This window comes from Pan paniscus, chromosome 12 (genome assembly GCF_029289425.2).
Source record: "Pan paniscus chromosome 12, NHGRI_mPanPan1-v2.0_pri, whole genome shotgun sequence".
NCBI classification, from domain to species: domain Eukaryota; kingdom Metazoa; phylum Chordata; class Mammalia; order Primates; family Hominidae; genus Pan; species Pan paniscus.
Window position 1 is genome coordinate 30168910 of NC_073261.2, and position 14634 is coordinate 30183543.

Genomic DNA, 14634 nt, shown 5'->3' on the forward strand with positions numbered 1-14634 from the left:
GATGTCATCTCTAGGTAGGTAGTGTCAGAGTTGAATTGGAGGAGAACCAAGCGGTGTCTGCCGCTTGGTATGTGTGGGGAAATCCCCCACACCTTTGGTCACAGAAGCCTTCTTCCCTGTTGATGATTGTTGTTGCGGTGCGAGAGCACCGGCTGAGAGAGCTGTTTTTCCCACACGCACCTCTTAACCGTCCCACATCCAACACTGCTGCAAGGGAGATCAAGTTTCCAACACATGAACTCTGGGGGACACATTCAAACAAAGCACCGTCCACACACACCCATGTATAGTCAGAGAGTGGGTTTCACACTGGCCATGTGTATTTATAGACTCCATATGTTTATACTCTTTGATCCAGAAATACTACTTCTAAGGCTGTATCTTAACAAAATAATTCAACTGTGCACCACAAGAGTCATGCAAATATTATGTGAGAAAGCAGAAAACTGGAAAATAACTATAAATGTTTAACATTTAGTGAAGAATCAAATAAACCAGGGTATATTCACACCATGGAATATTATGTAACCATCACCCATATGAATCTGACAATTCAATAAAAACACAGAGAAAGTCTATGAAATAATGCTAAATTTAAAAGCAGAATATACAATAATTATGGACACTCTGATTGCACCTATGTAGAAAACATTGGAGGAGAAAAAAAACTAAACGGAAAGGCTCCCAAGTGGTAGCAATAAGGCAACCAGATTATAAATTATTTTTCTTTCTAGAAGGTTTGCTTTATTAATGATTATAAAAAAATAATTGCAAACACTTATGGGGAGCTTTCAATACTAAGCACTTCACATGTTCATTTCTCTTTATAACAACCCTATGAGATGGATACTATTAATACTCTTATTTTACAAGTAAGAAAACTGAGGTTTAAAGAGACTGAGTAACCAAAATCACACACAGGTTAGACGGTAGATCTGCGGCTAGTTCTTGGTCTGGCTCCTGTGAAAGTCCAGGCTTTTAATCACTACATTATACTTCTATTTAGCTTTTTTTTTTTTTTCAATTAAAAGACGTATTGTTTTAAAAATAAGTCCATAGTACAATCGAATGGCATTTCCTTTATGATGAAAAAAAGTACTGAGACCTTAACTGGATTGGCTCTAACACCTTTAGAAATCAGTGTGGCGGGGAGTGGGAGACAGAGAAGGAAGCCAATGTAGGAATGGTAATGACTTGGGATAGGCAGAGAGGGAGGAAAGACAGAGACCTCCAGGGCACCCACCTCTCCCGGGGCCTTGTTTGCATAATTCTTCTTGGCAGCCTCCTGGAGTTCCATGGCCTGCTGGATGTACATTTTCCCAGCTAGGATTTCACTTTCCAGCATTGACAGCTCTTTCAGTGAAATGGGCCAATTCAACCGTTCTAAAGCCTGGTTTAAAACTGTTTTGTTTTCCAAGTACTGTATTGGTTTGTTTGCATCTAACCTAAAAAACAAACAAACAAACAAAAAAAGAGAGGAAGAAACAAAAAGCAAAGAAAATGACTATAATAAAAAAATATGGTAAGATGGTTTCCTAAGAAATTCTCCCCTGAGAAACATCTGTTGAAGCTACTGTCAGGTGTCAGATGACAGCATCATAGCCATGCCCTCTGCTCTATCAGGACTTTGGTAGCTTGCAAAGGTTAGAAATAACCATCTCTGTGAATTATGGTAGGCACTTTTCCCTATTACCTCATTAGGTTATCTGATTTTAAAGAAGTATGATACACATAAAATTTTCAGCATTTTTTTTCTCCGTATTTGGAGCCTGACATCTGGCAGAACCAAACATGGGCTTCAAAGAGATTTCACACAAATATGCCTAGCAGTGACTCTGAAAAACAAAGCAAAGCAAAACAAAGCAAAGCAAAACAAACCCAAATATTTGCCTCAGTGCAGTGATTCTTATACTAGCTCATTTTAGCTATTTTTATCTCCTTTCCTCTTTGCAAGCCTAAATAAGTCTAAACTATTTGGCTTTGCTGTTTTGGTACATAAAGAACAGAAGCCAAACTTTCTATGGCTGATAAGCAGGCGGTGGGACTCCAGGGGAAGGTAGTGTGGTGTGATGGCCCACGTCCTGGATTCTGTTTCCAGTCTGAGCTGCTTCTGAGTCAGACACTGCTGGAACGGAATGGGTAGGGAGAAAGAAAACAATTCATGATTATCACTCTTATTGCTGAAAGCATCACTTATTTCTTTAGATGTTGGATATTGGAAGAGAACAGTCTAAACTCAGCACAAGCACAGGACTCCGTCCACAAACAAACTCGTACCCAGAAGACAGCAAAACATTCTTATTGGAATGATGTCAGCAAGATGGTGGAATAAAAACCCAGGCCCTCATTCCCCTACGGAGACACTGACTTAACAATATATGAACCAAATTGCCTTTGCGAGAATTCCAGAAACAAATGAAGAGGTTGTGGCACCTCAGACAGGTACAAACCCAAGAAAAGCTGCATGAAGGAGAGTAAGAAAGCTTGTTGCATTTTGCCTGCCCTAACCTCTCCTCCTCCCCAAAACAATGTGATGCAATTGGAAGAAAACTCCCCAATCCTGGCTCCTCCTTTGGAGAAGAGAGTGGAATGCACATTCAAAATTCTTGTGTTTTGGGGGACTTCTGAAGAAATAGGTTTCCGTCTTGCCTGATTCAGAATGCTGATGAGAACAGTGGTATATTTTGCAGGTCAGGTTGGGACCTCTGAGAACAGAAATGAGTGTCACAGCTTGTTACAGCATTGGAGATACTGCAGTACTTCAGAGAGACACCAGGGGGAGCAAGATATTACAGGCTCCTGAAAGAAACGGGCAAATCTTTTTCACTGGGAAATAACACACACAAGCCCAGAGAAGACACATCCCCAGAAAAGGTTTCAGAGAGTCCCCCAAATCTCTAGCTGGGATAATTGGTGAAGCCCTTCACCTGTAAGAGGCCAGTTTGTGAAAATCGGATGAGATAGCTGTTTTTTCAAATGTCATATTATCAACTAAATATCATAAGGCATAAAAAATGTAGGGAAAAGCACACAAAGATATGAGGAAATGGCCCAATCAAATGAGCAAAATAAATCTTTAGAAATTGGTCCCAAAGAAATGGAGATATATTCTTGACCAGTCCTGGTCATTTGCCCCCCTTCTTGTCTGTGGACCATGATAAGCCTGAGTAGTGACTTCAGAGCTGGGTAACATAGAAATTAAAGTGAAAAGACCTTTACGTGGAGAATTTGCATGCGTAATATAGGAAGGTGTTCTTTAGGTATGTTACAGGATTACTTGAAACCATTTGACTTACGCTCCAAAGTAATGTTGGTAGTATAGCAAATTATGATGCATAGCTTTAATTGTATGTTTAAAAGTCTCATATGTTCACATGCTTAAATCTGGGTATCAGAATTTAAGCAATTCTTGAACTATATTGTCTCCTTAATATACTAATTACAAAGCAAAAAAAAAAAAAAGGAATGGAGATATATTAATTACCTGAAAAATAATTCAAAACAACAATGTTAATGATGCTCAATGAGCTAAAAGAAAAGAGACAACAAATACAACTCAGAAAAGTGATGCATGAACAAAATGAGAATATCAACAGAGACAGAAACTATAAAAAAAACCAAATAGAAATTCTAGAGCTGAAGAATACAATAACTGAATTGAAAAATTCACTAGAGGGGTTCAACAGCAGATGTGATTAAGCAGAAGAAAGAATCAGTGAACTTAAAGAATAGATTTTAAGTCATAAGTTGTTATATCAACTTATGACTTAATAAAAAAGACATTTTGTGTTCACGGATTGAAAGACTTAATTGTTAAAATGTCCATACTACCCAAATCCACTAAGAGGATATAACAATTATAAATATATGTGCACCTAGCATCAGAGCTCTCAGATACATAAAACAAGCTTTGACAGAACTGAAGAAATAGACAGCAACCCAGTATTAGCAGGAGACTTCATGCTCTGCTTTCAATAATGGACAGAACAACTACACAGAATATCAATAATGAAACAAAGGACTTGAACACCACCAATCAACTGGGCCTAACCAACATGTGGGGAAACCTCCACCAAACAACAGCAGAATACACATTCTTCTCAGTACACATGGAATATTCTCCAGAATAGACTGAATGTTAGGCCACAAAACAAATATTTAAAAAAAGAAAGTTGAAAGCAAAGTATTTTTTCTGAATAAAATGAAATGAACCTAGAAATAATAATGGAAGGAAAACTGGAAAATCCACAAAAATATAAAAATTAAGTCACATATTCTTAAACAACCAATGTGTCAAAGAATAAATCACAAGGGAAATTAGAAGATATCTTGAGATAAATGAAGGAAAAAATACAACATATCAAAATGTATGAGATGCAGTGAAAGCAGTACTGAGAAGGAAGTTTATAGTGGTAAACACATTTTAAAAGGAGGAAGGTCCCAAATTAACAATTTAACTTTACTTTTCAAGGAACTAGGAAAAGAACAAATGAAAGCCCAAGTTAGCAGAGGGAAGAAAATACTAAAGATTAGAAATAGAGTATAGAAAAACAATAGAAAAAAAATCAATGAAAGCAAGATTCGTTTTTTTTGAAAAGACCTACAAAATTGACAAATTCTTAGCTAGACTAACCAAGAAAAAAGACAGAAGACTCAAATAACTAAAATCAGAAATGAAAGTGGAAACATTACAACCGATGACACAGAAATTAAAAGGATTATGAGACTACTAAGAACAATATTACACTGACAAATTGCATAACCAAGAAGAAATGGATAAATTCCTAGAAACATACTGCCTACTAAGACTGAATCATGAATAAATTAAAAAACTGAATAGATCTATAACTAGTAAGGAGATCAAATCAATAATCAAAAACCTCCTAACAAATAAAAGCCCAGTACCACATGGCTTAACTGGAGAATTCTGCCAAACAATGAAATAATTAATAACAATTCTCTTCAAACCTCTTTCAAAAGATTGAAAAGGGAGAAATACTCCTAACTCATTTTATGAGACAGAAATTATGCTGATACCATAACCAGACAGAGATACTACAAGGAAAAAGAAACTACAGACCAATGTCCCTGATGAACAGTGATGCAAAAATCCTCAACAAAACAGTAGCAAACTGAATTAAACAGCACGTTAAAAAGATAATCACCATGAAAAAAATGGGCTTCATTCCTGGAATGCAAGGATGGTTCAACATATGAAAATTAATGTAATATACCACATTAACAAAATGAAGGACAAAACCCACCTGATTATCTCAAGTGATGCAGAAAAATCATTTGACAAAAGTCAACATCCTTTCATCATAAAAACACTCAGCAAACTAGGAATACAAGGAAACTATATCAACATAAGGAAGCCTACAGCTACTATTGTACTTAATAATGAAAGATTGAAAGCTTTCCCTCTAAGATTAGGAATAAGGCAACAATGTCCACTCTTCTCCCTTTATTCAACATAGTACTGGAAGTCTTAGAGAAATTAGGCAAGAAAAAGAAAGGAACAATATCCAAATTAGAAAAGAAGTAAAATTATCTGTTTGTAGAGGACATGATTTTCCATGTAGAAAACCCTAAAGATTCCACAAATACTGTTAGAACTAATAAATTCAGCAAACTTAAAGGATATAAAATCAATACACAAAATCAGTTGCATTTCTATACACTAACAATGAACAATCAGATAAGGAATTAAGAGAATAATCCCATCTACAATAGCACCAAAAAGAACAAATTAGGAATAATTTTAAGGAAGTGAGAGACTTGTACACTGAAAACTACAAAACATTGCTGAAAGAAATTAAAGAAGACACAAATAAATAAAAAAGACATTTTGTGTTGATGGATTGAAAGACTTAATTGTTAAAATGTCCATACTACCCAAAGTGATGTACAATTCTATGCAATCCCTATCAAAATCCCAATGGTATTTTTTGTATAAATACAAAAAAATCCTAAAATTTATATGGAATTTCAACAGATCCTGAATAGCCAAAACAATCTTGAGAAAGAAGAACAGAGTTGGAGGCCTCATACTTCCAGATATCAAAACATATTACAAAGCTACAATAATCAAAACAGTGTACTGTCTGTAGTGTAATCAAAGCAGTGGTACTGGCCTAAAGACAGACATATTGAATACTGGAACAGAATAAAGAGTCCATAAATAAGCTCTCATGTGATCTTGTCAAGTGATTTTTGACAAGGGTGCCAAGACTACACAAAGGAAAAACGACAGTCTCTCCAAGAAGTGATTCTGGGGAAACTGGTTATCCATATGCAAAAGAATGAAGTTGGACTCTTGGTTTAAAACATATATAAAAACTAACTCAAACAGATTAAATATCCAAGCCTATAAAACTCCTAGAAGAAAACAGGAATAAAGCTTCATTATATTGAATTTGGCAAGCTTTTTTGGATATGACACCAAAAGTGTAGGCAGCAAAAGCAAAAATAGACAAATGGGACTACATTAAACTTAAAAACTTTTGTGCATCAAAGAAAATAGCTGCACATCAACAGAGTGAAACAGCAACCTAAAAAATGGGAGAAAGTGTATGCAAATCATAAACCTGAGAATGGGTTAATGTCCAGAATATATAAACAACTCCTACAACTCAACAACAACAACATAACCCAGTTTAAAAATGGATAAAGGGCTTGACTAGACATTTCTCCAAAGAAGATATACAAATGTCCAGGAATCATGTAAAAAAATAATTAGAGAAATGCACATCAAAACCACTATGAGATATCCTTCATATCCATTAGGATGGTCACTACAAAAACAAAACAACATAGAAAATAAGAAGTGTTGCCAAGGATGTGGAGAAGGATTCATGAAGCTCAGAAAACTTCCAGCAGGATAAACACAAAGAAGAGTCACACCAACACACATTATAATTAAACTATTGAAGGGCAAAGAGAGAATCTTGAAAGGAACAAGACAAAAGTGACTTGTCATAAATAAGGACTCTTCCATAAGATTAACAGTTGATTTCACATCATCAACTATGGAAGCCAGAAGGCAACAGGTTGATACATTTAACGTCCTGAAAAAAAATATGTCAGTCAAGAATTCTCTATCTAGTAACACTACTCTTCAAAAATGAAGACAAGATTAAGACATTTCCAGATAAATAAAAGGTAAGAGAGTTTGTTACTAGTAGACCTGTCCTAAAAGGAATGCTATAAAGAGCTCTTCATGTTCAAGTGAAAGGATACTGGAAGATAATTCTAAGCCATATGAAGAAATAAATAGTACTAGTAAAGATAACTACATGGGTAAATACAAACACTAGTATTCTTGTATGTTTGGTATGTAACTCCTTTTGTTGTTTTCTTTACTCTTTAAGAGGCAAATGCATAAAATAATAATTACAAATCAGTGTTAATGGGCACACAATGTAAATGATATAATTTGTGACAATAACTATATAAAAGAGGTGAAGCTGAATAGGAACAGTTAATGTTGGCTACTAAAACTAACTTCATATCAATTCAAACAAGATTGTAATAAATTTAGGAGGTTAACTATAATTCCCATGGTAACCACTAAGAAAATTACTAAAAAGTATACAGAAAAGGAAATAAAGAGCGATCACAATGACCCATTAGAACAAATCAAAAATAAAAGAAACAAATATTGGACAAATGAAGGAACAAAAATTTTGACATGCAAAGCAAATAGCACAATGGCAGAAAGAAATTCTTCATTATTGGTAATCACTTTAAATGTCAATAGATTAAACTCACCAATTAAAACAGAAAGACTGGCAGAATGAGGTAAATAATGATCCAACTATATGCTGCTTAAAAAGAGATTCACTTTAGACCTAAAGACACAAATAGGTTAAAAGTGAAAGGATGAAAAAAGATATTCCATGGAAATAGTAACCAAAGAGAGTTGGAGTGGCTATAATATTACCAGCAAAATAGATTTGTTATAAATTGTTACAAGAGACAAAAAGTAACATCTTATATTGCTAAAAGTCTCAAATCATCAAGCAGATATAAAAATTAGAAATATACATGCATACTGATTCCTAAAATGTGTGAAGCATATATTGACAGAATCACAGGGAGGCATAGACAGTTATGTATAGTTATGCCTTGGTATCCATGGGGGATTGGTTCTAGCATCCCCTGTGGAAGCCAAAATCCACAGATGCTCAAGCCTCTTAAATAAAATAGTGTCATATTTGCGTATAACCTACACACATCTTTCCGTACACTTTAAATCATTTCTAGATTATTTATAATGCCAAATACAATGTAAATGCTACATAGTTGTTATGCTATACTTATTTTACTTGCATTTTTATTGTTGTACTATTATTTTTCTTTTTTTTAATTTTTTTATGCATGGTTGGCTGAATCATGGATGCAGATCCCAAATACATGGAGGGCCAACTGTGTAAAAATAGTTGGAGACTTCAACGCCTCACTTTAGATAATGGATAAAACATCTAGACAGAAAATTTATAAGAAAATAGAGGACTAGAAAACACTATAAATGAACTAGACTTAACAAACATATCCAAAACACCCCATCCAGCAACATCAGAATATACATTAAGTGCACATGTAACATTTTCTGGGATAGACCATATGTTAACCATAGCAATTCTCAAGATATTTAAATGGTCAAAAATCACACAAAGTATATTTCCCACCCACAATGGAATAAAGCTAGAGCAACAATGAAGGGAAAACTGGAAAAATGGAAAATGCATAGAAATTAAATACCACATTCAAACAACCAATAGGCCAAAGAAGAAATTACTAGAGAAATTAGAAAGCAATATGAGATAAATGAAAATGAAAACACAACACACCCAAATTTATGGGTGCAGCAAAGCCAGTGCTCAGAAGAAGTTTTATGACTGTAAATTCCTCATTAAAAGATAGCTCTCAAATCAACAACCTAAATTTACACCTTAAGGACCTAGAAAAAGGAGGGAAAACTAAACCCAAAGCCAGCAGAGGAAGGAAATAATAAAGAGGAGAGCACTTATAAACAAATTACAGAATAGAAAAACAATTGAGAGAATCAACAAAATGAAAAGTTTGTTCCTTGAGAATATCAACAAAATTGACAAATCTTCAGCTAGATTGACTAAAAGGAAAAAACACATAATTACTACTATCAGAAGTGAAAGCAGGCACATTACTAATTCAGCTTACAAAAATAAAAATAATTATAGACAATACTGTGAATAGTTCTATGCCAAAAATAGATAATCTACATGAAATGCACAAATTCCTAGAAACAGATTACCAAAATGACTCAAGAAGAAATAGATAATCTCAACAGCCTATATAACAATTAAATACTTTGCATAAGAAATAAAAAATCCCCCAACAAAGGGAAATTAAGAAGCAGATGCCTTCACTGGTGAATTCTACCAAACAAATAGTTAACAACAATACTGCTCAAACTCTTCCAAAAAATGGATGAGGGAATACTTCTTAACAGTCAGCGAGAAGAGAATTACCCTGATACCAAGGCCAGACAAACATGTCAAAGAAAACTACAGACCATTTTCTTTATAAATATGGACATAAATATTCTTAATAAAACACTAGCAAATCAAATCCAAAAGGACATTAAAAGGATTATACACCATGACTAAGTAGGATTTATGCCAGAAATGCAGGAGTGGTTCAACCCAAGAAAATCAAATGATTTAATACATCACATTAGTAGAGCAAAGGGAAAAATCCATGATCATTTCAATAGATACAGAAAAAGCACTTGACAAAATTTAACACACACTTTTCATGATAAAAACAATCAGAAAACTAGGAATATAGGGAACTTCCTTTCTTTCTCACTGGGATCAGGAACAAGACAAGAATGTCCCCTTTCACCACTGCTATTCAATGTTGTTCTGGAAGTACTAGCTAGATCAATTAGGTAAGAAAAAGAAATAAAAGGCATCCAAATTAGAAAGAAAGAAGTAAAATTATTTCTACTTGCAGATGATATGTTTCTATATACAGAAAACCCCATAGATTCCCCACAAAGCCACTAGTACCAATAAATTCAGCAAAGTTGCAAGGTACAAAGTCAAAATACAAAATTCAGCTGTGTTTTTATGTACCAGCAATGAACAATCTGAAAATGAAGTTAAGAAAACAATCCCATTTATAATAGCACCCAAAAGAACAAAATAACAGAGGATGTGAAAGGCAGGTATACTGAAAACTATATAACATTGCTGAAGGAATTAAAGATCCACTAAATAAATGGAAAGACATTCTATGTTCATTGATTGGAAAACAATATTGTTAAAATGGTAATACTCTTCAAAGCAATCTTTAGATTAAATATAATCCCTACAAAAATTCCAGTTTTTTTTTTAAGAAATAGAAAAGCCAATCCTCAAATGTATACAAAACTTCAAGGGGCCCTGAATAGCCCAAACAATTTTGAAATAGAAGAACAAAGTTGAAGGACTCATACTTCCTAATTTCAAAACTGAATACAAATCTACAATAATTAAAACAGTGTCAACTTGCATAAAGATAGTCATATATAGACCAGTGGAATAGAATAGAGAGTCCAGAAATAAACTCAAACATTTATGGTCAGATGATTTTTGACAAGGGTGCCAAGACCATTCAAAGGGAAAGAATAGTCTCTTAAACAAATAGTGCTGGATAAACTGGATATTTACATGAAAAAGAATGAAGCTGGAACCCTACTTCACACCAGATACAAAAAGTCACTCAAAAATGGATCAAAAGTCCAAATGTAAGACCTAAAACTGTAAACATATTAGAAGAAAACAAAAGTATAAATGCTCATGATTTTGTATTTGGCAATGGATTCTTAGATTTGACACCAAAAACACAAACAAAAGAAAAAAAAGAAGAATTCACTTCCTAAAACTTAAAAACTTTTGGACCTCCAAGGACATTATGAAGAATATGAAAAGATAACCCATAGCATGGGAGAAAATACTGGCAAATCAGATATCTGATAATGACTTAATCCTCAGAAGTTATACAACAAAAACACAACCCAATTGGAAAATGGACAAAGAACTTGAATAAACATTTCTCCAAAGAAGATATACAAATGGACAACAAGCACATGAAAAGATGTTTAACATCATTGGTCATTAAGAAAATGTGTATCAAAACCACAGCAGAATAGCCTTTCACACCCATGAGAATGACTCAAAAAAAAAGAAAAGGAAAATGTCAAGTGTTCATGAGGATGTGGAGCAATAAGAACCTACCACATGATCCAGCAATCTCACTACTGGATATTTATCCAAAGATAGTAAATCAATATGTATCATAGAGACACCTGCACCCTCATGTTTATTGCAGCAAGATATGGAATCAAACAAACTAAGTATCCATCAACGGATGGATGGATAAAGAAAATGTGGTATATATACACAATGGAATACTATTCAGCCAAAAAAAGGAACAAAATCCTATCATTTGCAGCAACTTAATATCATTTGCAGCACTTAATATCATTTGGAGGTCATGATATTAAGTGAGATAAGCCGGGCACAGAAAGACAAATAGTTCTCACCCATCTGTAGGAGTTAAAAACAAAAAAAAGTTGATTTTATGGAGGCAGAAAATAGAATCATAGTTACCAGAGGCAAGGAAGAGTGTGTCCAGTGGAGGTGGGGGAGATGAAGAGAGGTTTGACTATTGGATACAAACATACAGTTAGGTAGAAGGAAAAAGTTCTAGCACTTGAAAACACAGTAGGGAGACCATAGTTAACAATAATTTACTGTATATTTCAAAATAGCTAAAAGAGACAACTTGAAATGTTCCCAACACAAAGGGATAATAAATGTTTGAGGTGATAGATAGCCTAAACATCCTGATTTGATCATTACATGTGTGCAAGTATCAAAATATCACATGTACCCCAAAATATGTACAATTATTATGGGTCAATAAAAATAAATAGATATGTTCTAAAAATGGCATAGCCACTGTGGAAAAACAGTTTGGTGGTTCCTCAAAAAGTTAAGCATAGAATTACCATGTGACAAGCAAATCCACTGCTAGGTATATACCCAAGAGAAATGAAAACATATGTCCACAAAGAAACCTCTACACAAATGCATATAGCAACATAGTTCATGATAGCGAAAAAGTGGAAGCAACCCAAATGCCCGTCAGTGGAAGAATGGACAGACAAACGTGGTGCATATATACACATGTAGTACTGATACCTGGGTGAACCTTAAAAACATGAGGTTTTTACATTAACTAAGAAAAGCTGCCAGACACAAAAGGTCACATGCTGTATGATTCCCTTCATATGACATATCCAGAGTAGCCAAAATCATAGAGACAGGAAGCAAACTGGTGGTAACCCAGAAAAGGGGGAGACAGGAATGGGGAGTGATTAATTTATGGTTACAAAGTGATTTTCTGGGGTAATGAAAAAGTTTTGAAACTAGAAAAAGGTAGTGGTTTGCAGAACATTTTGAATATTTTAAATACCTCTGCATTGTACACTTTAAAATGGTTAATTTTAGGTTATGTGAATTTCACCAAAAAAAAAAAAAGTGAGGAGGGAATGGAATGGCTTACTTTTCTTTTTCCTCTTGAGATAATGCTCGCCAAACAATTTTATTCAAGCGCCTGTTAAAAAAAAAAAAGTCAACAATAATTTTGTAGCAGTACTTCATTTCATGGCAAAAGGTTAACCCCAGGCACCGCAGTGGGAGCCCATCTAAGCATCATCTCCACTGAGCCAGGCCACTGTCATGTGCTTAAAGACACTGGATGTGTCACCTCAGCATCACTGCAGCAGCCTCGTGGTTTTGTGGCAATTGCGTCAAATATTAAAGGAGGGCTCAGTTCCCAGCTCAGTCAGGTAAAACTCAGACTGAGTAAAGGCAGTTGACAAACTGGTCTTCATTATCTCTGTTTTAAGTCGTTTCTAAACACCCACCATTTTTCTTCTTACGGAAACATAACTGTGTTCTTTAGTTCGCTTTCTGTAGACACTCTTCTGCCTGGATTCTCAGATCAAAAGAGTTTAACAGGGTCATAAATAATAGGATTGGGACACACTTTAGAGATCAAGCAGGCTGGCTGCCTTGTTTTCCAAACGAGGCTGCTAGGAGGGGCAGCTGGATGAAGCACCTTGCTCACCCACAGCTGCTGGCTGGCAGTGTTGAGACTGATCGTGTTTTCAGAGGGAAGCTGTTGACCCAAGAGCAAAGAAGGAGGTTGAAGCTAGTGGTTCCTACAGGGTAGCTATAGCTGCTCTTTTGGCTACTAATCAGTGTTGCTTCTTCAGAGTTCCCAGCCCAGTTCTGTGTTATCGTGTCAGGACATCATTACCCAAAAGCGGGCTTTCTGAGATGCAGGGCAGAGAACACTGGCTCCAGGGTTGTGAGCTGATGTTCCATTAAAAAACACTGCTTCTGGCCGGGCGCAGTGGCTCATGCCTGTAATCCTAGCACTTTGGGAGGCCGAGGCAGGCGGATCACCTGAGGTCAGGAGTTCGAGACCAGCCTGGCCAGCATGGTGAAACCCTGTCTGTACTAAAAAAAAAAAAAAAAAAAAAAAAAAAAATCAGCCGGGCGTGGTGGCGGGCGACTGTACTCCCAGCTACTCAGGAGGCTGAGGCAGGAGAATAGCTTGAACCCAGGAGGCGGAGGTTGCAGTGAGCCGAGATCACGCCACTGCACTCCAGCCTGGGTGACAGAGCGAGACTCCATCTCAAAAAAACCAAAAAACAAAAACAAAAAACGCTGCTTCCATACAATGAGGTAGGAGAATGCTACTGCTCTTCAGGAGGCATTCTTCTAACCACTGGACCCAGCATCAGCCGGACAGGGCTCAGAGGACACACTTCGGGTGGCTGCATTCTCCTGCCCTGCCCTCCCATCATGAGCCTGGTGAGAACACAGAAAGGGTGTCTGCAGACAGGACCTCTGAAGAGGGTAGACTCCGGAGCCACAACGCCAGGGCCCAAAGCTCAGTCGGCTTCTTCTCCTTCTTGCCGTGAGGCTTTGGGCCAGTGCCCAACTTTTCGGTAAAGTGGGGATAGTAATAGTACCGCTCCACTCCCAGTGTCGCCATGAGGACTTGAGCTAGTGTGTACACAGCACATAAATTGTGTCTGATCCAGGTAAATGTGCTCTTAGTGATAGAAAAAGAGTCGGGAAGAGGGAAATAAGCCAGCTCAGTGCTTCTGTCTCACTTGAGATGTTTGGTTCTTTGAGGCCTATTTGGAAATTGGCTTTCTTGAATCATGTGATTCAGGTAATAATGATTAAGGCTTCCAAGATTTGTTAAAAGGATTTATAGTACGCGTTTTAGGTATCTTTGTGCTTCTCTGAAAAACAAACAAGCAAACAAACAAAAAACCCATTCACAATCCCCTTAAATGTAAATGTAGACAGTGGAGGCAGTGTAGTGGGGAGGCTGGGAGTGTGGTAAGGGCTCTGGGTTCAAACCTTGGTGTCCTCACTTTGCTGCTGTGTGATCCTGTGCTACGTAGCTTTTGGAAACTGTTTTCTCATTGATAAGACAAGGCTAACACCACCTGCCCTTGGAATCCTTGAGAGGATTAAGTGAGATGCATACATAAAGTGACCACGAATAGCTCAATGT

At 36.1% G+C, this 14634-nt stretch overlaps 1 protein-coding gene across 4 annotated transcripts in view; it reads right to left on the bottom strand.

The window, feature by feature from the left end:
- VWA3B (von Willebrand factor A domain containing 3B) overlaps nt 1-14634 on the bottom strand; it is a 226604-nt gene that overhangs the window by 41404 nt on the left and 170566 nt on the right. For all 4 annotated transcript variants that reach the window (XR_008624313.1, XR_008624314.1, XM_024927776.5 and 1 more), the window contains 2 exons: nt 12598-12648; nt 1244-1445 (listed from right to left, as the gene is read on the bottom strand). Coding sequence is in view for 2 of the 4 variants with exons in the window: in XM_024927776.5 (XP_024783544.1) it covers nt 1244-1445; nt 12598-12648 (253 nt within the window). In the remaining 2 variants the exon portion in view is untranslated. The remainder of the gene's footprint in view (nt 1-1243; nt 1446-12597; nt 12649-14634) is intronic.